General features: G+C 47.7%; 3 protein-coding genes across 3 annotated transcripts; 2 read left to right on the top strand and 1 right to left on the bottom strand.

Moving 5' to 3' along the window:
* Window positions 1-5,304: 5,304 nt before the first annotated feature.
* On the top strand, window positions 5,305-5,927 carry IQCF1 (IQ motif containing F1). The gene is made up of 2 exons (XM_004676576.1): window positions 5,305-5,346; window positions 5,490-5,927. Exons 1-2 carry the CDS (start codon window positions 5,305-5,307, stop codon window positions 5,925-5,927), a joined length of 480 nt encoding a protein of 159 aa, XP_004676633.1.
* Window positions 5,928-11,236: 5,309 nt separating this feature from the next.
* Window positions 11,237-12,248, top strand: IQCF5 (IQ motif containing F5). The gene is made up of 2 exons (XM_004676577.1): window positions 11,237-11,240; window positions 11,806-12,248. Exons 1-2 carry the CDS (start codon window positions 11,237-11,239, stop codon window positions 12,246-12,248), a joined length of 447 nt encoding a protein of 148 aa, XP_004676634.1.
* Window positions 12,249-15,869: 3,621 nt separating this feature from the next.
* LOC101635212 (IQ domain-containing protein F2-like) lies at window positions 15,870-17,129 on the bottom strand. The gene is made up of 3 exons (XM_004676578.1): window positions 17,112-17,129; window positions 16,853-16,939; window positions 15,870-16,268 (listed from the first exon to the last, which is right to left on the bottom strand). The coding sequence occupies exons 1-3, from the start codon at window positions 17,127-17,129 to the stop codon at window positions 15,870-15,872; spliced, it is 504 nt and encodes a 167-aa protein (XP_004676635.1).
* Between the last annotated feature and the right edge of the window lie 5,567 nt (window positions 17,130-22,696).

Below are 22,696 nucleotides of genomic sequence, written 5' to 3' on the forward strand. Positions count from 1 at the left end.
ATCTTTTCAGTAGTGATCATCCCATGGGTGTGAGGTGCTATTTCAGTGTGATTTTGATTTTCATTTCCCTAATGGTTAGCGATGTTGAGCATCTTTTCATGGGTTTTTGTTCTCTTGTAGATCTGCTTTGGAGAAATATCTATATTCCTTTGCCCACTTTTGACTCAGACCTAATTTTTGTTAAGTTTTGGAAGTTGTCTATACTTAACTCATCTTTTTTAAGATACTGGGGTTTGTCAATATTTTTCCCGCTCTGCGGGTTGCCGTTTTACTTTGCTAATATTGTCTTGATTCACAAAAATCTAAAATTTTTATGAAGTCCTGTTTGTCCATCTTTTCTTTCACTGCTTGTGCCTTTGGTGTCTTCGAAGTATTGCCAAATCCAGTGTCATGAAGTCTTTATTTTTTCTAAGAGTTACAGAGTTTTGGGTCTTAGACTTGAGTTTTTGATCTATTTTAAGTTCACTTTTGTGTGTGGTGTAAGATAGGGATCTGTTTTCTTTCTTTTTTATTTCTTTTTTGATTTATTTATGCATATGAGAACTGGGGTGTAGGCAGTAAGAGGATTCACCAGAGACAGAGTGGGGAGCAGAACAGGTGGATCAACTGATAATACACTGCTGAGGGAGCAGTGGGCAGGACAAGAGCTGTCTGCTACGCCATGTGGGTCACCTCCCTAGCTGGGGATCAAAGTTGTGCCGCAGTGGCTGCTGATAGCTTCATAAAGCCCCACCAGGGAGGCCCAGGGGTCTGGTTTCATTCTCTCTGTGTGTGTCTATCTCATTTTGCTAGCACCATTTGCTGAAGAGACTGTCCTTTTTTTCACTGAGGGTCGAGGCTCCCTTGTTGAAAATCATTTGATCATATGTGGAGGGTTTATTTCTGGGCTTTAGTCCATGTAGTTTTTGAGCAGCTGCTGCTGTTAACAAACCTGGTGCTTTCAGCTACTTTCCCTTTTTCTGTGACCAAAACCTGACAATTTCATGAGGCTGTGCCTCCCACCTAGCTTCTGAAAGTGGAGCAGGTGTTCTCCACACCTCTGCGTCAGTTAGCTGTTGCTGGGTAACAGACTTTCCTAAACTCTGACTTAGAGCAGTTACTGCTTGGACAAAGATTGATCTGGTCTCAGCTGAGATTTTTCATGCTTTGCTGTCAGCCTTGGGTTGGAAACAGTTGATCTTGGCTAATGTCTGCTATTTTGATGGGCAGTAGGCCAGTCTAAGACCTCAGCTAGGAAACTGGCACCTCATAGAGGCCTAGGCTTGGATCTGGCACTTCTGCCACATTCTGTTGGCTAAAGTCATTCCCACGCTAGCCCAGATTCAAGGGAAAAGGGGTTCCACCACTTGATGGGAAGCACTCCAACCATGCTGCTAAAGGTGTGGAAACTAGAGACGTTTCTGCAGTGTCCCGTATGCCCTGCTGCTTGGTCCAGAGCATCACTTCCCACCGGTCAGAGCTGGTCTGCAGCTGTGTAGGGGAGGATATTGCTAGAAGGCAATTTGGTCATAGTTAAGGATGGAATGATGAGACTCCACTTTTCTAGCCACTTTAGGAGGCTGGTACATCCAGTGAGTGGCTGGTGTCCACTCTTCCCCCTCCCCCAATAATGGGTCCAGGTAAGGCCTAAGCACTGTCCCCCCAAAATGGAACGAAACAACTCCCTTGTATTACTCCCCCAGGGGAGAGTAATACATCAACTCTAACTCCAAAAGGGGGAATGCGCATCAGAGAAGTGAAGGCAATGTGGCTGGCAATCCCCCTCCTCAGAATGGAGCCCTGAGCATCATCTTTCTGTAGCGTTGGCCTAGACCCTCTGACCTCTGGGGTCAGTGTCACGGGTGAGGACACTCCACAGGAATGGTGATATTACCTGTCCTATGAAATGGAGCGTCCATTTCTCTTGAGAAACTACCCCCTCCCCATGTAGCATGTGTTCAACAAACTTAGTCCTGTCATGCCCCATGTTCTGGGTCATGGGGTAACCTACATTGAAGTACATACTCTAGAGGGCAGATCCATAAAGAGACATTACAGAAATTCGTATGATTGGTGTTACAGAGACAAAGCAGAGTAAGATAATAGCCTGGAGAAGCGACAGTGGCCGAGGCCTAAGCAATGGGAGGTCTCGGGAAGAGACTTCCAGCCCCTGGGGTAACCTGTGTGCAGGCCTCAAGGCAAGAGAAGCAGGTGCGCACATGATGGGAAGCTGGGGGGAGCTGGAGATGTCAGCAGGGACCGTTTGGGCGGTACTGGGGTCATGGCGTTTTCTTTATGTGCAATGAAAAGCTGGGAGAAGACAGAGCAGAAAAGTGTAAGCACCAAGTCCACAGGAAGAAACCCAGCTCTGGCTGCTGGAAAGTGCTGGGCTAGAGGCTTGGGGGAGGAAGGGACGCGGCAGTCACAGCAGACCTGAGGCCAGGCCCACCAAAAGGGAGCTGTGGGCACACAGCCTCCTGCAGGGGTACCCTGGAAGTTGTCAGCTGCACCTAACACCCAGCGAGTGGCAGCTGATGGGCACCCACCGGTAACAATTACATCCTGGGCCCCTCGCCTTGCTCTCAGCCAGTGAAGTTTAATTTCCGTGTTCTCAAACTACGGTCCCACAACCTAGACCCCCGGAGCCCCAGCCCCTCCTGGTCTCAAGCCCAGAGAGGCCTCTCGGGAGCACTCTTTTCCTTGTGTTTTCACGAATCCGTCAACACCGACTTCTTGTCTGCCCTCACCAGTGTCTGGAGGCCTCTTTTCAGTCTTCACTCCTGCTGGGTGAGGCGTGGACAGCGGCTGGCACGCTGTTAGCTTCTCTGCCTGTTTGTGGGGGAGGTTGGGTGGGTCTGAGGGGTCCTGGGCCTGCTCCCTGTGCCGGTGACAATATTACCGGCCAGCAGAGATGATTTTACTTTTTCATAACCATTTTGGACGTCTTTTAGCTTTTTCTCATGCAGTACATGTTGGAACAGGGGTAGTGAGAGTGGGCATCCTTTTCTCGTCCCCCATCTTAGGGAAAAAGTTTCGAGTTTTTCACTATTGAAGATGACACTAGCTGTGGGCTTGTCATATATGACTTTTAGTAGGGTGTGGTACTTTACTGAATCAGCTGAGAGGTTTTTTTTTTAATGTAAGGATTTTGAATTTTATCTGATGCAGCAATTTATTGATGGAGCAATAAGGGAATCGCTGGTAATAAAAAGAAATGTTTGGTGTCTGTATCTTTTTCTGCTTGCATGTGCATTCATACCATATAAAAATATGTATCTTAGATAGTTTTACTTACATACATGGGACTATAATGATCTTTAAATTTTCACTTATAAATACATCTTTTATCTGCTTCCTCATAAAATTAATTATTTTTATTTGGACAATAGAAAAGGTAGATTTATTGAAATACACTGCTAAGAGAAGCAGCAGGTGAGACAGGAGAGGGGGGTCTGCTGTGCCCAAATTAACTACTTTTTAAACAGTTATATCATGTTCTATAGTATGAAAGCATAATAAACCATTAAATCCATTCCTGATTTTAGTAGTTGGGGATATGTCCAATGACTGATAACTTTGTCCACCTTTATGTCAATGAGTTAGCAGTTCCAGTGTCTTGGTTCGTAGCCAGAACTTGGATAATTTCCAACAGGAAAGAAAGGCCAGTACCTCTGTCTTTTCCTTGAAGGAGGTTTAACTCTTGGGAGCCATTCTGGTGCCTGAGTCATAGCGGCCCTTATGACATCATAGGTCTCGGTTGTCTCTTTCTACTCATGCCATAGCTGGAGAGACACAGATCGGAGGGGATTTGATCCATCTACACCCAATCCATGTGGGACCAATGGTAGGAGAGATGGAACATACCAGGCTTTGTAGGGATGTTCCATAGATTTGTCAGGATGAAGAAATCCCCTTGACATGTGAAGACTCTGGAAAGCCCCAGAAATAGGGGATGTATGGGATTCTGATTAGCCTTTGGTTAGCCACTGGTTAGCCTTTCTCCTAATTGATTGCAGGAGACGGACCAGCCTGAAAATACTGAAGAACAGACTAAAGATGAGCTTCAGCAGGAAACGGAACTGACTGATTTATCTCAGTCATCGTTAGTCTCAGTGGAGACTGAGGTAGGAGGAGCCTGACTTGGATGTCTCTTGACTTGGTGTTCTAGTGCTGGTGATTAGTGTCTTTTGTGTGACCCAGAGCTAGACCAGGAGTAAACTTACCCTTTTCGGTCCTCTTCTCTAATTTTCAAGCTAAATCTATGATTCTGACTGACACGAAGGGAGTGAATTATTTCACTAAGAGACCCAGAGACGTGTTGTTACAGGGTAGCCCAGAGTGAAAATGGACTGCCTGTCTGTGGGTACTCACCCGCGTGCTTAAAATTTAATTGTTCTGCAGGCACACACAAGGGTAATGGGTTTATTTACAAAAGAGGGGAAAGGAAAAGGAACAAACCAGGGAAAGAGAGAAAGAGATACGATACAAGGTAACTGATATATCTTACCAGCTCTTCTAACTTTGAGCTCTAATAACAGAACTAAGGCTAGCCCCCAGTCACACGGAGACCCATTGCTCCAGAGAGAGAGTGTTATCTCTCTAGAACAACAGTTGGAAAACTGCTCTCTATTTATCCCCCAATGTCCCAGAATGCCTGCTTAGCTCCGCCCTTGGGGCATCGCCGTTCTCTCCTTGGTGCTGCTGGGAGTTGTAGTTTCCAACCACTGGAGAAGGGGGTGGAGTCCAGAAAGCTGGAGTAGGGTGGAGTTCACAAAACCATACAGAGTTCCTTTAGGGCATCCTTCCCCTTAACAGTGTGACCTCCAGAACACACAGGGCTGGGCTGGGATGTGGCCGTGTGGTGGAATGGAATGGCTGAGATGCAGAAAGTTAGACTTGATATTGTGCGTGTGAGAGTCTGTGCACAAATGTTTGCTAATGATGAAGATTTTAAGTGTGAAAGTCAAGTGAAGTGAAGAAGGGAGAGAAATGAGAGAAATGTATGGAGATGGGGGCAACGTCAGACTGTGGCGAGAGCCGACTGGGGTCGGAGCTGGTGTCAAGGATGAAAAGACAGTACTAGCAAAGGGTGCAGCTTCTCCAGCAGGGGCTGGGTTGGGTTGGGCAGGGGTATGAAGGTTCATGGGACCCTGGTTAGGGGGACAGGCTCAGACGGGACACGGTAAGTAAGACTTTTACCCACAGATCATGGGGTTCTTGCCATCGGCTGACAACTTGATCCACATAGAATCGGGGACCCGGGGCAGATGCACAGCCATTTCACAGATGGGGGTGCTGACATTCAGAGGTCAGCCTGATGTGTACATGGACAGTTCCCGGGATGTGCTGAGGCAGGACGCCGACTTGGTATTCCGGTTCCAGCCTGTGTCTGACGATTGAGGGTCGCAGAAAGGGGTGATTATTGATAGGGAATTAGGGGCCCTTCCTGGCATACTCTGGGGCTAAAGGGTGTGGAAACATTCTCTGAATATCCCCTTTTTTCTTACAAGATCCCAAAGAACCCTCCTCGCGGAAACACAGATGTTGTAAGGATCCAGGCCTGGTGGCGGGGCACCCTGGTGCGCAGGGCGCTGCTGCACGCGGCCCTCTGTGCCTGGGTCATCCAGAGCTGGTGGAGGGAGAAGCTGGTGGAGCAGCTGGAGAAGAGGCGGCGGACGGCGCTGGAGACCTTTACACGGAAGGAGTGGGCGGCCGTCAGGCTGCAGGCCTGGGTCCGCATGTGGCGCATCCGCAGGCGCTATTGCCGCTTGCTCAACGCCGCCCGCATCATCCAGGCCTACTGGAGGTGCCACTCCTGTGCCTCCCGGGGCTTCATCAAGGGCCAGTACAGAGTCACAGCCGACCAGCTGCATCTCGAGTTAGAGATCCTGCTGGGCTCAGGGCCTTGCATTGTGTCCGAGTGTATTCCCCTCCCAATAAAGCAATGATGTGGTCTTTCCTGTCTCCCTGTTGGTGAGCTCCAGGAGGTCAGGGCCAATGGTGGCAGATGGACTTCACATAGATGCAGGGGATGTCTGGGGATATGCAGGAGTCAGTTCTTTTCCTGATGGAACAGACTGCGATTGGTTAGCAAACACTGCGAGAGTTGGGAAGGTTTTGTGTACAGGTCTGCTACGTGAGTCAACCCGATGTGTTCATGTTTGATCTGTGTACGTGATGCCTCGCCCTAAGGTTGTGTGGGGTGGAGACTTGGGGGCTCTGGGGGAGGGTGATGGCAATGGCAGCACATTTACCAGGAATTCAGCCCTCTGGGGCTAGTTGCTGAGGGCCAATTACCCCACCCTGATGGTGGAGAGGCTCCACCCACCCACGTTGTGGTCCTCCTTGCCTGTGAGCTGGGGGCTGTCTCACCATATTTGGTCCCCAAGTCAGAACTGAGACTCAAACTGGAACTTGTTAGAATACAAAACCCCAGTTGTCAGCCCCACCTCAAACTGTAATCCCTGACCTCCAGACCGAAACAGAAGCTGGGACTCATTCTGCACACCTGGTAGGTGTGTGTGCGTGTTGGGGTGGCGGGGGGTGGGGGGTGGGGGTTTTCCATCAGTGTGGGAACAGGCAGAGGCACCCTGGTGCCAGCCAAACCCTTTAAGGAGTGTCAGGCCCCAGGCTGTCAGGCCCCTGGAGCTGAGGCACTAGCTTTGTCTCCCTTACCCTCCCTGCAGGTCCAGTCTCCACTGGCCTGGTCAAGGCAAAGCTGGGACTTCGGACAGTCCTGTCCTGGGGAAAGTTGCCATCTGGGTGGGATTAGGGTCTCAGTGGTGACAAAAACCAATGAAGAGATCATGCTCAGGCTGTCCAGCGCATCTGGGCATTGCTGGCTCGTGGTTCCCTACAGAGAGGAAAGGGCCTGGACACTTGGGTCATTTTTTTACCAAGAAGCCCTATGCTCCGGCCGTTCTGCCTTGGTGAGCAGGTGCCTCAGCCCACAGAGGTTCTGAGACGCTGCCCTGGAGTGGGGGTTCCAGCTGCCGTTCCGGCTGGATGTGCGCTGTGTCTGTCCTCTGGTCTCTCCTGCCCCAGTCTCTCTCCTACTCATGGCATTTCTGTCTTCGCTCCTTGCCTCTCTTTTTGCATCCAGTGTCTTTGGAATCAGACTGACCTAGGTCAGATCCCTGGCTCCCCACTCGTGGCTGTACAGTCATAGATGTCATTTCCTCTCTCTTGACCCCCAGTTTCCCAAACTCTTCATTTAGCTCTGGTTCCAGGTTCCCACACCTGAAATGTCGGCACCCTCTGTGTGAATACCACCCCCACTGTGATTGTCCTGACTCCCTGAACCACTGTGGAGGCCCGATACCCTTTCCGGCCGTGGCCTTCGATGCTCACTCTTGGCCTCCCTCCTCACCCTCCTGGGCTCCGCGCTGGGCAGCCCCCCTGTGCCAATGCCTCCTCACCTTCTTAGGGTCCACAGCCCCCTCTGTGCCATGAGCTCCGTTTCCGTCAAGGTGTCTTATGTTGCTCTGCCCAGGCTAATAGTTTTCAAATTAAATTGTTCAGGAAGAGAATGCAAGAAAATGAAGGAAAGGACAAAAACAAGCTAGATTTTCAAGTTAAAAAAAGAGAGAGACAAACCATCTCAGAAGAAAACGATCAGTCACTGGCTAAAATCTACTTTGCGGTTTTCAGCTCAAAACTCAGAGCCTCAAGAAAAGGAAAACTCAGAAAATGCTCATGGAAATTAGATCAAAATGTTGAAACACAGGCTCAGGTCTTCCCTTCAGTCCACATTCACAGGACTTGTACTAAATAAGGGATATGTTTATTTATTTATTTATTTTATTCCTGAACCTTTTTATTTTTATTTTTTTACAATTATATTAGCTTATTTTTACATATATATATATTTTTAAAAAAGATTTATTTATTTGTGCATACAGAACTGGGGTGCAGGCCAGAGTCTCAGGGGCAGTGAGAGGCTTCACCAGAGACAGAGTGGGGAGCAGAACAGGCAGATCTACAAAGTACACTGCTGAGCGGAGCAGCGGGCAGGTCAGGAGAAGTCTGCCACACCATGTGGTCACCTCCGGGGCAGGCGGGAATTGAACTCATGTGGAAGCGGTTTTAGATTCTCAGTGCTGTGCTTTAACCCGCTGCGCCACCAGGGAGGGCCTATTTTTACATATTTTTGTGCATTTTTCTATCTCAGTTGCAATCCCCTTGTGCTTCCCATCACCAAATCACCCATTTGCCATCACCATGGTCCAGTGCATTTCCCTCCCCCACTATTTTTGATCCCATTCCCCACTCCACTCCCACAAACTGTCTCTGCTATAGCTGTTCATCATTATCATTATCATTTCTCACCTGTTCTGTTATATTCCTGCTATGAGAGAAACCATCCGGTATTTTTCCTTTTCTTTCTGGCTTATTTCACCAAGCATGATCTTTTCCAGCTTCACCCATGTTGCTGCAAAAGACATGTTTTTTTTTTTTTTGGTTGCTGAGTAATATTCCTTTGGGATATGTTTATTTTTTAAGTCTCGAATGATTAAGGAGACTCTGGAGATGGGCTTGTTGCCTCAGCTACTGGGAATGCGCAGAGCAGCTGCCAGCCACCGCAGTCCTACTTCAGCGCAGATCAAGGTCAAACTTCCCACAATGACTGAGCCAGATGGACATAGAAAGACCTGGACCAGCCATTCGAGCTTAGTGCGGGGCAGTTGTGCTGGGTCTTGTCAGCATCAGCGCTTCCTGTGATGCCCTTAGAGGCTGTCAGCCAACATAACATCATCTCTTCCCACTCCCATTCCTGCCTGCTGCCCTTTCCTCCCATACGTAGAGATCTAAAGACATTCCTTAATAAACACCCTCAACAATAAACTTTGTCTCCTTTCATGGAGAACTCAGACTGCAAATGTTGAAGCCGAGGATTGTCTGAAAAAGAAAACAATAAAATGGGGTTTTGAGGTTCATTCACTGCTTCATTGCCCACCATGAGGACCCCCAATACCGACAACAAGCAGAGGACAAGAGAGCCCAGGGTGAAAAGTGGCTTTGAAATGATATCTACAGATGGTGAACTGTGATCATACCAGCTCATGTGACATGCAGGTGTTTGACAAGTGTGGGGGGCATTAACTCAAAGATTGGGTGGTTGACTACAGAGCAGAGGCATTCTGTAGGGGGCAGGAGGGAGAAGGACCAGGACGGGTGTGGGAAGAGCACAAGGGACTGAGGTGACGGTGCATGGGTGAACTGGCGGTGGGAGTTTCACAAGGAAATCATACATTGTACAAAAACGAAGGAGGATGTAATATATTTAAAAAATAAAAGTGGGGAGGAAGGAGTGGAGGCTCCTTTGAAGTGGTGGGAAAGATAACAAAAGATAGAGAGCAAGTATCAACAATTAAAAGCCAAATGTAAAAGCCAGAAGGTCCCCTGCAGCACATACAGGAACTCTCGCCTTCAGCAGCAGGGCAGGGAAAGCTGAGAGCCGAATCCAGGGTGGAGTCATCAGAGCGGCCTACCTCTTAAGAAGGTTGAACTCTCCACTCAGGTAGTGCTTTGCCAAGTTTGGGGCAGGTGAAAACATGAAACCCTGACACATAGGTGGGGTCATTTGGGCTGAGACCCCTCTAAATCTTAAATTCCCAGATCTCCCCGAACTCCTTTCTAGGTTGACTGATCGCAGTGGGGACAGACAACAGGAAAGTGACAGAACAAACAAGCAGTGAGGGCTGGTAGCCCAGGCTCTCAAATAATGCCCGCCACTGTACCCCATGCCATCTCAGCTCATACCCTTGGGACCAGTTGACATAAGAGAAAAATGCCTGAGCCTGATTTGCAGATTGTGAAACTTGGTATATGCATGCCACCCCCAAATAGACAGCGGCTGAGCTATGACCTCACTCAAGGGCCATCTTGAAAGGTGGTGGTGAGGAAAAGTCCTTCCAAAGAGCAGTTTCAAGCTGTGCCCTCACTTAGTATGGAGAAAGAACTGGCCTGAGAGAATATACACAAACTTTGTAGCAGTGGTGAATGGCTTATGGTCAATTCCTAGAAATACAAAGCCTGGAAAGCTGAGGACAGAGAAGTTTGGGCAGGTAGATAGACATATGGGAGTGTGACCAAAGAGGGAAAATCTCTGTACTGCATGTTAACACATGTTCGGGGAACATCCGAAACAGAACAGGCACTAACTGGTGAGGCAGATAAAATGACTTGGCTGGTCGATATCAGTCAGCCCCGACCACACTCAGATCCTCGTACAAGCTCTCTGCATTTCAACCAGCAGAGCTATAGGTATCTAAATCAACTTTGAGGTGTAATTTGCATGCATGTAACATACATCCATTTTAGGTATACATTTCATTGCTTTTGCTGGACAAGTTTACCTAGCTGTGTGACCACCTGGATAATCAAAATACTCAACACCCCACAATGCTCACATGCAGTCCTCAGCCACAGGTGCAGACTCATGCTGTGCCCAGCGGTGATGGCTGTCCTCTCTGCAGCACGTACGTGCGCTCACGAGCAGGTCCTCTTTGGGGCCTGGCTTCGCTCACTTAGCTGCGTTTTAGGGTCAGGATGGAGTCTTCTTAGACCTTTATCTAGGAACCATGAGAAACAGCAGCGCTGAAGAAGCATGGGGTGCTGATGCGGAGGTTCAGGGCAGGCCAGAGCCAGCAGCACTGGGGTGAAGGTTGACACCACACCTTCTCGGTTTTGAGACCTGGGTAAGCCGTGTGAGGTCTGCACCTCAGTTTCCTCCCTGAGAAGTGGGGTGAATATCGTGACCCCATTGCTATTACCACGGGCAGTGGGATGTGGTGACTAGTGGCAAGACTCTGGGGCCAGACTAATGGGAGAGTCTCCCGGGGGCTGCTAACACTATCTTCAGACGCTTCCTGCAGCTTCACTGTCCCGTGCGTCATACCCCACCCGTTCTCCTATTCTCCCACCTCCTCCAGTCTTCTCCTCCCCCTCTCACTGATGCCCCACCCACAGCCTTACCGCATCCTTCTCTTCCCCTCCCACCCCCCACCCCACTCAATGAACAACAGTCAGGTTTTAATGTGTATCATTATACACTTTTGTGTCAATGGATCAGTATTTGGGGCGTTAGGCGAAATAGGTCTTCTTAGGTGCCCCTTAGAAGAAACTCAACTATTGGTGAGCCATCCCGAGTCACAGGTGCCCTTATGACATCACAGCTCTCTCTCCTCCACTCCTCTGGCCAGAGCTGTGGCTGGAGAACAGACCTGAGGGCAATGGGACCACCCAGCCCCTAACCATGGGTAATTTCGTAGCATGCAGACCTGGGGGGAGATGACGATCCACTCCAAGTCCTGGGCATTTAATGGTGGAAAAGAGAGAGTCAGATTCACCCAGGCTTTCTGGCAGGGTGGTGCATTTCTCATAGTTACCTGAGCCTGGCAACCCTCCGCCTCCCCAGAAGATGGGAGGGGTCTGAAGGAAAGAGACCTGGATGCCAGGTGGGTGGTCAAGTCCAGGCAAAACTTGTATTTTTCTCACCTCTGTGTCATGGTGCTCTTGATGGAGACTGGCCAATCTGGTCTGTAAGACTGGGTGAATGGCAAGTGCAGGTGGTTTGTTTTGCAGACCAGCCTCAGGGAGAGAGGATGCCCTGAGCCTCAGGGAGAGAGGATGAGTCTATGCCCATCAGCCAGAGTGGCAGAAGCAGGACATCTACTGGGTCACCTGGTTTGAGTTGTTGCCCTCCATGGCTCTCCTGAACATCAGAAAGAGGGGTGATTGTTGATACAATGTTAGTGTCCCTTCATGGTGAACTTTAGGATCGAAACGTATGATTTTCCTGTGTCCCCTGTTCTCTCTGGCAAGGTCCCAAACGTAACAGCACAGAGGCTGAAGAGCAAGCAGCCGTGTATATCCAGGCCTGGTGGCGGGGCACTTTGGTGCGCAGGACGCTGCTGCACGCGGCGCTGAGGGCATGTGTTATTCAGTGCTGGTGGAGACAGAAGCTGGCGGAGAACCTGGAAAACCGGCGTCGCGAAGCGCTACAGTGCTATGCCCGGCAAGAACGCGCAGTGGTCAAACTGCAGTCCTGGGTCCGTATGTGGCGCATCCGACTCCGCTACTGCCAGTTGCTCCACGCCGTCCGCATCATCCAGGTCTACTGGCGCTGGCATAGTTGCCATACTCGTGGCTTCATTCAGGGACAATATGACGTCAAAGAAAACCAGCTGAATGTTCAACTTGAAATCTCTTTGGGCTCACAGGCTTGCAGAGTGCAACAATGCATACCCTTTCCAATAAAGGAATGATCAGGTCTGGCATTCCTGTGTCCCCAGCTCTCTTTCCAGACATACTTCAAAGAAGCCATCGAGCTAACGGTGGGCAAATTTGGGCATCTCACAAATGAACGCTGAGAAAGCAGCAGTTGTCTGGGTCCAGCGTGGAGAAGGACGCCAGGGTCTGGTGCTGGATGAGCAGGGCCTGTGACTGATTAGCAGTGCCTGCCATGGGTGAGGGGGGGCGTGACCCAGCCCCCGGTCTCCATGGAGACTCCTTTACAAGTGGTCACTGTAGAGGCCCCACTTAATGGTGCTATATGTCTCATCCTTCTCCCACTCAAAAAAAACTTTTTTAAGTATTTTAAAAATAGTAAGTGAGCAGACAGAATATAAAATTTATCATTTAAATTATTCAGGGAAAATATTTTAGGGGCTTTATATTTACATTGTGCAAATTCATCATCATCCATCTTCAGAACTGTATCCATCTTGTAAAACTGAAACTGTACTCAGTAAAAGTAATTCTCCATGCCCTCCTCCCACAGTTCTACTTTCTGTCTCTATGAATTTGATTGCCCCAAATGCCTCATGTGAGTGGAATCATACAGTATTTGTCCTTTTTTTGTGACTGACTTAATTTACTCAGCATGATGTCTTCAACATTATTGTAAAGTGTCAGGGCTTTTTTTCTTTGCAAGTGTTAGTAATATTTCCTTGCACGTCTGTATATGCACATTTTGTTTATTCATCCATGAAGGAACCCATGGGTTACTCCCAACTCTCGGTTATTGTTACTAATGCTCTTGTGAACACGGGTGTGCTAAGACCTCTTTGAGACTGATTCTTTGGGGTATCTACACAGATAGAATATTTGTGTATAGCTACACACACAGATAAAATATTATTTAGCTATCATATCAAAGATGATAGCTGAATAATATGTTTATGACAATGTAGATGATCCTGGAGGACGTGATGCTAAACAAAATAGACAAATACTGTGTGATAACACTTATATGTGGAATCTAATAAAATCATTAGACCAGGTGGTGGAAAATGGGGCCATTTTGGTCAAAGGATACAACTCCAATTATATGAGTAAGTTCAGAGATTGAATACACAGTATGGTAAATATAATAACACTGAACTGTGTACTTGAAATTTACTGAGAGTAGTTTCTTACTGTTTTCAAACTAAGAGGAAAAAATAAAAACAGTAATTGTACTAGCTTTCCCACTTAATTTGATGATCCATTTTGAGCTGATTTTTCTATAAGATGTGAAGTTTCAATCAGGTCCTTTTCGTTATCTTTTTTTGGCTTAGGGTCACAGAAGCATTTATAGAATAGGCTGTATACTTCCTCCATTTAATTGTTTTTGGACCTTTATAAACAATTAATTGAGCATAGCTATGTAGGTATGTCTATTTCTGGGTTCTCGATTTCATTGATTAATGTGGCCATCCCTTAACCAACAGCACATCCTCTTGTTCTACAGCTTACATCTATCTCAGCCTTAGTACTGGATAGTGTACTTGGTCCCACTTATTTATTCATCCCTTTCGTTTGCTTTAAGCAATTTAGGGATTTGATTCCATACAAATTTTATTAAAAGATTTATTTATTTATACATATAGAACTGGGGTACAGGCCAGAGATGCAGGGGGTGAGAGGATTCATCAGAGACAGAGTGGGGAGCAGAACAGGCAGATCCACTGAAATACACTGCTGAGGGGAGCAGCGGGTAGGTCAGAAGAAGTCTGCTGTGCCGTGTGGGTCAGCTCCTTGGCCGGGGATCAGACTCATGCTGCAGTGGCTGTGATAGCTTCCTAATGTGGTGCTTTAACTGAGCCACCAGGGAGGGCCCACCAAACACATTTTAAAATAAACTTGTCTATGTCTGTACAACAGCTTTCTGGAGGTTTGATATTAGTTGTATTAAAGTATCAATTTGGGGAGAATTGCCATCACTATTCTGCTGAGTTATACAGTGTAACATGGCCTGTTTCCCATTGACTTACATCTTCTTAGATTTTTTTCATCATCATTTTGTAATGTTTAGCATACAGATACTCTACATTATTTGTTAGGAGTATATCTATATATTTCATTTTCTTTAAAGTAATTTTAAGACATCCTTTAACTCTATATAAGCTATCAGTCATTAGGAAGTGTCTTTTATAGCTCTAGTTTTCAGAGTTACAGTTCTCAGCTCATGGGTATGAATGTATCCTGAGCGTCTGTCAGCGTTGGAAAGTCTTTTGATTGATGCATCTGTTCAGTTCTCCTATATATTCTTTAGTTTTTGTCTAATAATTATGAACTTTAGTGGTGTAATCCCAGTATTTATTATTTCCTTTTAATCACTCTCAACATTTAATATATAGAAAAATTTAGAGAAGACTGTGGGGTGTGAGAGGCAGGACTTTCACAGGATCATTAAAAATTTTTTTTTTTGAAGATTTATTTATTTGTGCACACAGAACTGGGATACAGGCCAGCGGCTCAGGGGCGGCGAGAGGCTTCACCAGAGACAGAGTGGGGAGCAGAACAGGCAGATCTACCGAAGTACACTGCTGAGGGGAGCAGCGGGCGGGTCAGGAGAGGTCTGACACGCCATGTGGTCACCTCCGGGGCAGGCGGGAATCGAACTCATACGGAAGTGGCTTTAGCTTCTCAGTGCTGTGCTTTAACCCACTGCGCCACCAGGGAGGGCCTCATTTAAATTTTAACTCAGTAAAAAATCAACTCTGTGTTTGCACTTGCTGTATTTCAAGTGCCCACAAACATGAGTGGCTAGTTTCTCATTACTGAGAGCACAGAAAATGTCATCACGCAGAAAGTTCTGTTGACTATCTGTGGTTTAGCATGACCGTGGGGCTGTGTGGCGAAGGACGGGAGCAAAAACCTTTTCTAGTGACCCTGAAGGAGACTGGTGTGACCACCTTGACCTGTGATGAAACCCCCTGTTCCCCCCGCAAGGAGGGAGACAGAATGGGGGGAGGAGGTGACACCAGGAGTCCTGTTTTTGCACTGCTCTAGGGGAAGGAGCTCTGACGCAGGCTGAAGCACGTGACTCCGGTCTGGTACTGACCCCAGGGTGGCCATATGCTCATTAGCGCGCCAGGCCCTCCCACGGCTAGGGCCAGCCTCCCGTCCTTCCCCTGGGCAGCAGTCACTGATCCTGCAAGGGGAAGCCAAACGCTGGCATTCTCTCAAGGTACTTGCCAAAGACACCTTGCTGGAGGCTTCCTGGGCGCCAGCCAATTCCCGACCCAGGCGGCAGAGACCTCAGTTCTCACGTACAGAGGTGCTCAGTTTCAGGGAGATGGAACCCGCCTGTTTCTCAGCTCCCGGATGAGAAGGAATGGGGTTGGGGTGGGCACTGGGGCTGCTGGTCCTTCATAGCAGGGTGGCCTAGGACCTCCGCTTCTGTTCTGACACACACACACGTGGACGCAGCACGAGGCCACTGTCCGTCCAGAGCACGGTCCTTGGGGCAGAGGAGAACTTGCCTGGAGTCCTTTCCCAGGAGAACCACAGGCTGCACGCCTGGGTGCCCAATTTCCAGCTCTCGGGGAGACCAGGAGGCACAGCGCACCAGGTTAGACCTTTACTAGGACAGGAGGCTCAGTGCTCCTCCTTGCCCAGCCTTAGGGGTTAATGACCTCAATGTGGAACTGCAGGTGAGTGGCTGTGACGACACAGTGGCCCCGGAGGAGAGCACAGGTCTGGCAGTTGTGGCACAGCCAGTGACACTGGATGACGTAGATGGCTTCGAGCACCTGACAGTACCGCCAGTGCACGCGCCACATGCGGACTAAGGACTGGAGCTTGACCACGGCCCTCTCTCGGGTCGCGTAGGCGATCAGGGCCTCCCTGCGCATCCTCTGCCGCTGCCTGTCCAGAACCAGCCTCCACCAGCTCTGGATGACCCAGGCCCTGAGGGCCGCGTGCAGCAGCGTCCGGCGCACCAGGGTGCCCCGCCACCAGGCCTGGATCTTCGTGGCTGCCCCTGAGTTGTCTGGTGGCAAGACTTTCTTCTTCTTAACCTAGGCACAAGGAGACACACACCGGCGGCAGGGTCTTCCGAAGGGGCCCGGGTTCTCCCACAGTCAACCCACCTTGGGGAGTTGCGGGGCGTTAGCAGGACACCAAGGGCCTGCCCTCTGCCACTATGGACACCTGACTGCCCCAGAATCAACAGTGCCCTCCTGACTGCCCACGGGTGCATGGGCAAGGGACGCCCGAGGCCGCATCCACACGGGAGGCTTTGCCCAGAGCTCATGGGTCTGTCGATCTGGCCTCACAGTGCTGGGCCCTGGCTGCTCGCCCATGCTCCCCAGCCCAGCACCGGCCCAGTCCTCTCTGCTCAGCGCTGGATCTCAGCCCCAGCGTGTGCCAGCATGCTGCTCCCACATTCTTTCTACTGTCCAACCTGGGGCCCTCAGTTCTCACTGTTCATGTCCCAGTCGCTCCCCACCCAGAGCCCCTGGCGACTGGGAGGAGAAGTCAGCCTCTACTGAGTTGACTCCTGATTATTTAAACTCTGAATCCATAAAAGACAATTCCACACGCTCGCGACATTGGCTTAAATGTGCTGTTTAGCTCCTTACTACATGGGAATTTTACCCACCTGTCTTATTTTTTTAGGCTTTTCTGAATCCCATTGTATTATTTCTTCAACATCCTCGATGATAATCAGAATACAGTGCCTGTCAGTCTGGCATCAGAGGTAGCAGGAAATGAATAAATGATTTAATACTTATTTTCCATGGGTCTGCACAAGCCTCACATCCCCACAGCCTCAGCATCCCCTCCATCCCCAGACCTTGAATTCAGGATAATTCACACCCTCCCCTAGCCTGCTTAATAGATCTGGTCATGTTTCTTACACAAAATTGAACTTTCATCGTTCCCTTCTGGATGATTCATTAACCTGGTGTCTCTTCTTCCCAAGGTCTGGCAGGAGTCACAGGCAAGGCGATGCTGTTCATTCCCAGCTGCATTATGACATAGGGCTGGGACATCTGGCAGCAGGTGAGTCCCCCAGAGACAGCCCCATGGCAACTGAACTGTCTGTGCCCTTCCCTCCTGCGCTGCAGAGTGGACAGAGGGGCCCTGAGGGCCCCTGGGTGCAGGGCTCTCCCCACCAGGCCTGACCACACCCTCTGGCTCTAGCCCCAGGGCCTGGGAGGCCCAGGCAGCCCTCTCTGCAGCTTCAGGCCGAGCCCTGCCACTTCTGTCTCCCCTTCAGCCAGGGTGACTCAGGGCCTCACACACGGCAGGAAGCTAGAGACAGCAGCAGAATGCAGAAAGTACGAAGTAGATTAAATGTAATTAGTGAAACGAAAAACTAGAAAGGGAGGTGGGAAATTAGTGGAAGGGTGGTTTTGAAAAGATGGAGTGGTGAGATGAGAAAGAACAAAGAGCAGAGGGAAAGGCCGAACAGTCACGGGGGACTTGTGTGGGAGAGTGGACACTGAGGAAGGGATTTCCGATGGAAATGTAGACGACTCAGGGTCACCAAGGGCGATATATAAAACTTTGATAAGAAAAAGATTGTTAAAGATCCGCCATAGACAAGGAACCAAGATTAGGTAGATTCATAATTTAATTTCTAAAAACTTACAAATCCAGGTATTTCCAAAGTGACTGACTATTCAAAGGTATGATAAAAGACAGACATTGCCATTAATGTTTGTTTGGCGTGTTAATTATCTGAATAATTCTGCTAGATTTTGACTAAGTTCCTTGATTTGGGGGAGAGGCTTATCTTTAGGACACTGACTCCCTTCTAACATGTGGACATTACCTCCCCCCCTCCCCCAACACCACGGCTCAGGAATTCTTTTTTTTAAACAAATATTTTTTAAAAGATTTATTTATGTGTTCATACAGAGACTGCAGTACAGGCTAGAGGTGCAGGGGTGCTTAGAGGCTTCACCAGAGACAGAGTGGGGAGCAGAACAGGCAGATTGATCAAGCACACTGCTGAGGGGAGCAGTGGGCAGGTCAGGAGAGGTCTGCCGCGCAGGGGTCACCTCTGGGCCGGGGATGAGCTGGAACTGAAGCAGCTGACACCAGCTTGCAGTGCAGGGTCCCAACCTGTTGCCCATTAGGGCGGCCCTCGGGACTCTTTTAAGTCCCTCCACTATAAGTAAAGTTTTAAAGATTTTTCCTCCTAGATTCCTTTTTAAAAGATGTAATTCATATTCTATAAAAGTATTTAAGGTTGACTCTGTCTCTGGCAAATCCTTTCACACCTGCAGCTCTGGCCTATATTCCAGTTCTCCACCAAAAATAAATATTTAAGTTTGTAGATCAGCAATTTTAGTATATTCACAGTCATGAACTATCACCAGTACCTAATTCTAGAATATTTTCACCCCTAAATAAATCCCAAGCTCATGAGTAGTTAATCTTTCTCCCACCCTTTCCTACAGTCTGCCAACCTCTGGTTTAGTGTTTTATAGATGTCTCTACTTTGGATATAGCTTGTGATACCCGTCCTTCACTTCTCCTTTTTTTTTTTTTTTAAAGATTTATTTATTTATGCAAACAAGAACTGGGGTACAGGCCAGAGGTGTGGGGGTGAGAGGATTCATCAGAGAGGGGGGACAGAATAGGTGGGTTACTGAAATACACTGCTGAGGGGAGCAGCAGGCAAGACCGGAGAGGCCTACTGCGCCATGTGGGTCACTTCCCTGGCTGGGAATCGAACTCATGCTGCAGTGGCTTTGGGCAGCTTCATAGTGCTCTGCTTTAACCTGCTGTACCACCAGGAAGGGCCCTACTTCTGCTACTTTTGCTAGTGTTTCCAGGGTCCATCCAGGACAAGCCTGGCCGGCAGAGCGCAACCACCCCGCATGAATAGACTACACTTTAAAACTGGCTCATGAGTGAGTGGACATTGAGCTGTTCCACTTGGCTCTCATGTGTAAATCTGCTGTGCATGTGGGTGTACACGTTGTGGGGGATACTTATTACATAAGTTTTCAAGCTTTGGGGTATAGACTAGGATTGGAAACGCTAGGGCACACAGTAAAGATGTACTTTACTTCTTGAACTGCCAAACGGCTTTCCAGCAAGTTTACTCCCTCTGTCCACATTCTCACCAACACTTGTTTTCTCTTTTGAAAAAAAGAATCACAACCTTTGTAGTGGCTGTGTAGCTTCATTCCCATAGTTCCCTTGTGTTCCTGTGGAGGCTGGTGGTGTTCCTCAGCCTTCCGTGCGCTCACTGGCCACGTGTATCTACTTTGGAGAAGTGTCTGTTCAATTTCTCTGCCCATTTATTACAGGAGGGTTTCTTTTTGCACCTGCATTGTCAAAGTTCTTTGTGTATTTTGGATATTATATCATTACTAGATTTAGGAATTGCATACTTTTCTTCTATTCTGTAGGTTTTCTCTTTTTAAAAATTATTGGACAGCACGTTGACTGCACTTGATAACTCTGTATTATATATTTAAAAGTTGTTAAAGAGCATGGATCTTACAGGTCCTCATCACAAGAAAAAAAAATACAGATGCCAAATGGCAGGTATGTGTAAGAGTACAGACACCCTGTAGACCTGCTGTGGTATTGCTACTTTACGACAGTATAGGTTTCAGGTGTACAGTTTCTCACCTTGGTGGTGAATATTTGAAGAGAATGTGGATTTTGTTATTGTTTTATAAATATCAATGAACTGTTGATGGATGCTGTTGTTCAGTTCTTTTATATATGTTCTATATTTTCCCCCTAGTAGCTCTGTCAATTGCTGAGAGTATGGTGTTTTAGTTCTGAGTATAACTGGGTTTATCTTCTTTCCCTTCAACACTGTTGTTTCTTTATTCATTATATATCACTTTTTGTCACTACTGTTTATGCTCTGAAATCTAGGTTAGATGATGTTAATATAAATGCCCTGCTTATTTTTAAATATTTATTTATTTAGGGAAACAAGGCCTGGGTGCAGGGCAGAGGTGCGGGGGGTGAGAGGATTCAGCAGAGACAGAGTGGGGAGCAAAACAAGTGAATCTGCTGAAATACACCACTGGGGGGAGCATCAGGCAAGACAGGAGAGGTCTGCCATGCCATGTGGGTCAACTCCCTGGCTAGGGATCGAACTCATGCTGAAGTGGCTAGTTTCTTAGTGCTGTGCTTTAACTCGGTGCACCACCAAGGAGGGACAAATGTCCTGCTTTTAAAAAAAAACTTGCTGTTATATATTTTTCATTTTTATTCTTTCACCCTGTCTGCTTTGTTGTATTTAAAGTGAGTTTCTAATAGACAGTGTATAATTGGGTTATGTTTTTTAATTCACTCTTCGATCTATTTTCATTGTCTATTTTTTTTTAAAAGATTTATTTATTCATACAGAACTGGGGTACAGACCAGAGATGTGGAGGGTGAGAGTATTCACCAGAGACAGTGGGGAACAGAACAGGCAGATCAACGAGGTACACTGCCGAGGGGAGCAGCGGGCGGGTCAGGAGAGGTCTGCCACGCCATGTGGATCTCCTCTGGGGCAGGCGGGGATCGAACTCATGTGGAAGTGGCTTAAGCTTCTTAGTGCAGTGCTTTAACCCGCTGCACCACCAGGGAGGGCCTCATTGTCTATTTAAACTATTCACATTTAATGCTGTTATTGATTTTATTTGGGGGATTCAGTTTACTATTTTTCATTTTTAGTGTCTTCTCTTTCTTTGTCCTTGACTTTCTGTGAGTCCCTTGAACAGTTTTTAGGATTCTGTATTTTAAAATTATTTTGCTTCCAAGTATATGTTTTCTCTAGTTTTTCCAGGCATTGTATGTTATGTGTGGAACTTATTTCAGATGCTGGCTTTGATGTTTACTTGCTGGATAAGTATTGAACCTTTATTTCTATTTATGGTCCCTTCACTGCCCCACTTTAAAAATGTAATTGTCTTGGCCCTCCCTTGTCGGGGTGCCCAGGACCCCAGCCCCATGATTCAGCAGCCAAAATGGCGCCTGGCCTTTAGCCAGTGAAAAACAAAATACGCCAACACCCGCCTGTATAAGGAAGTTAAATCTTATTGGATATGCTTCTGCCGTGATCAATGTATGCTCGTTGTGTGTCCTGCCCAAATATGGTTGTTGTACACGTGAGCAGTGCTCTAATTGGCCAATGTACACGTGAGCAGTGCTCTGATTGGTCAATGAATGCTATTTAAGCAACTGCCACAGGGGGCTGGGGGGGGCAGCAGGGAGGAGGCAAGCTAGAGAGAGAGAGAGAGAGAGAGAGAGAGAGAGAGATTGAGAGATTGAGAAGAGGGCACAGGCACGAGGGAGAAGAATAAAGGGTCCAAAAGAAGATATATCGTGGTGTCTCTCTGTTGGCAGAGAGTGCGTCACATTCCCTGGTAGTGCCACGGTTAATGCGCAGCAGTGTGAAGCCAGCCGCAGCCAATTCAGTGACAGTTGGATTCCAGGCCAGGGAGGCGACCCACATGGCGCAGCAGACCTCTCCCACCTCACCCACTGCTCCCCTCAGCAGTGCACTTCGTCGATCTGCCTGTTCTGCTCCCCATTCTGTCTGGTGAATCCTCTCACCCTCCGCATCTCTGGCCTGTACCCCAGTTCTGAGTGTATAAATAAAATCTTTAAAAATATATATAATTGACTTAAGTATCCCATTAGGTACATTGAACACAAGAGATGTTATAATTGTTGCTTCAATAGTTAAATTTTAGAGTAACAGAAGAGAGGATGATCTATATATTTATCCTTCAGCTTTGCTTGATATTTACCCCCAATTCTGCCCGTTTTATTGTTCTATCATTCTTGAAGCTCTAAGCCATCTTGTTTCCTTCTGTTGTGGGAGTTTCTTTTAGTCATAATTTATAAAGCACATACTGTCAGTGACAAATTCTCTTCATTTTTCAAGAACATCTTTTTCATGCCTGCAAGACAGTTTCAGTGACTACAGGATTTGAAAGGTTGTTCCTTTCTTTCAGCAAGTGAAAAATGTGATACTTCCATCTGCCATGGTTTCAGATGAGACATCATCGCCTGAATTGTTTTTCTCATACAGTGTCTTCTCTCTCTGCTTGCTTCCAATCTTTTGTCTTTCACTTTCAGTAGTTCAGTTATGATGTATCTTGGCATGGATTCCGCTTAGTTTATCTCTTATGAGCTTGGTCACTTCTCCAGTCCCGGCTGCGTCTGTGGGTTTTGGTGTCAATGCTGTAAGGTTGCCATAGTGACATTATGCCACTGTCACTACACAGGGGCATCTCTGCCTTACAGGTCTGCCCTCTGTCACCTTCCACTGACCACAGAGAAAAGGTCTTTGTTTGTTTGTTTTGTTTTACTGCCCCAATGTTTGCAATAGTTCTGCTTCAGATATCGTTGGTGTCCAGGCTGAGATCCATGACAGATAAAAAGAAAATCCACAGACTTCATCACTGTACAGCATTGAAAGTCATGATGATCCTAGCTGATCTACCTCCCTCCCCAGCATTTCAAGATC

Source organism: Condylura cristata, unplaced genomic scaffold, assembly GCF_000260355.1.
Source record: "Condylura cristata isolate star-nosed mole 26May11 unplaced genomic scaffold, ConCri1.0 scaffold00004, whole genome shotgun sequence".
Classification (NCBI taxonomy): domain Eukaryota; kingdom Metazoa; phylum Chordata; class Mammalia; order Eulipotyphla; family Talpidae; genus Condylura; species Condylura cristata.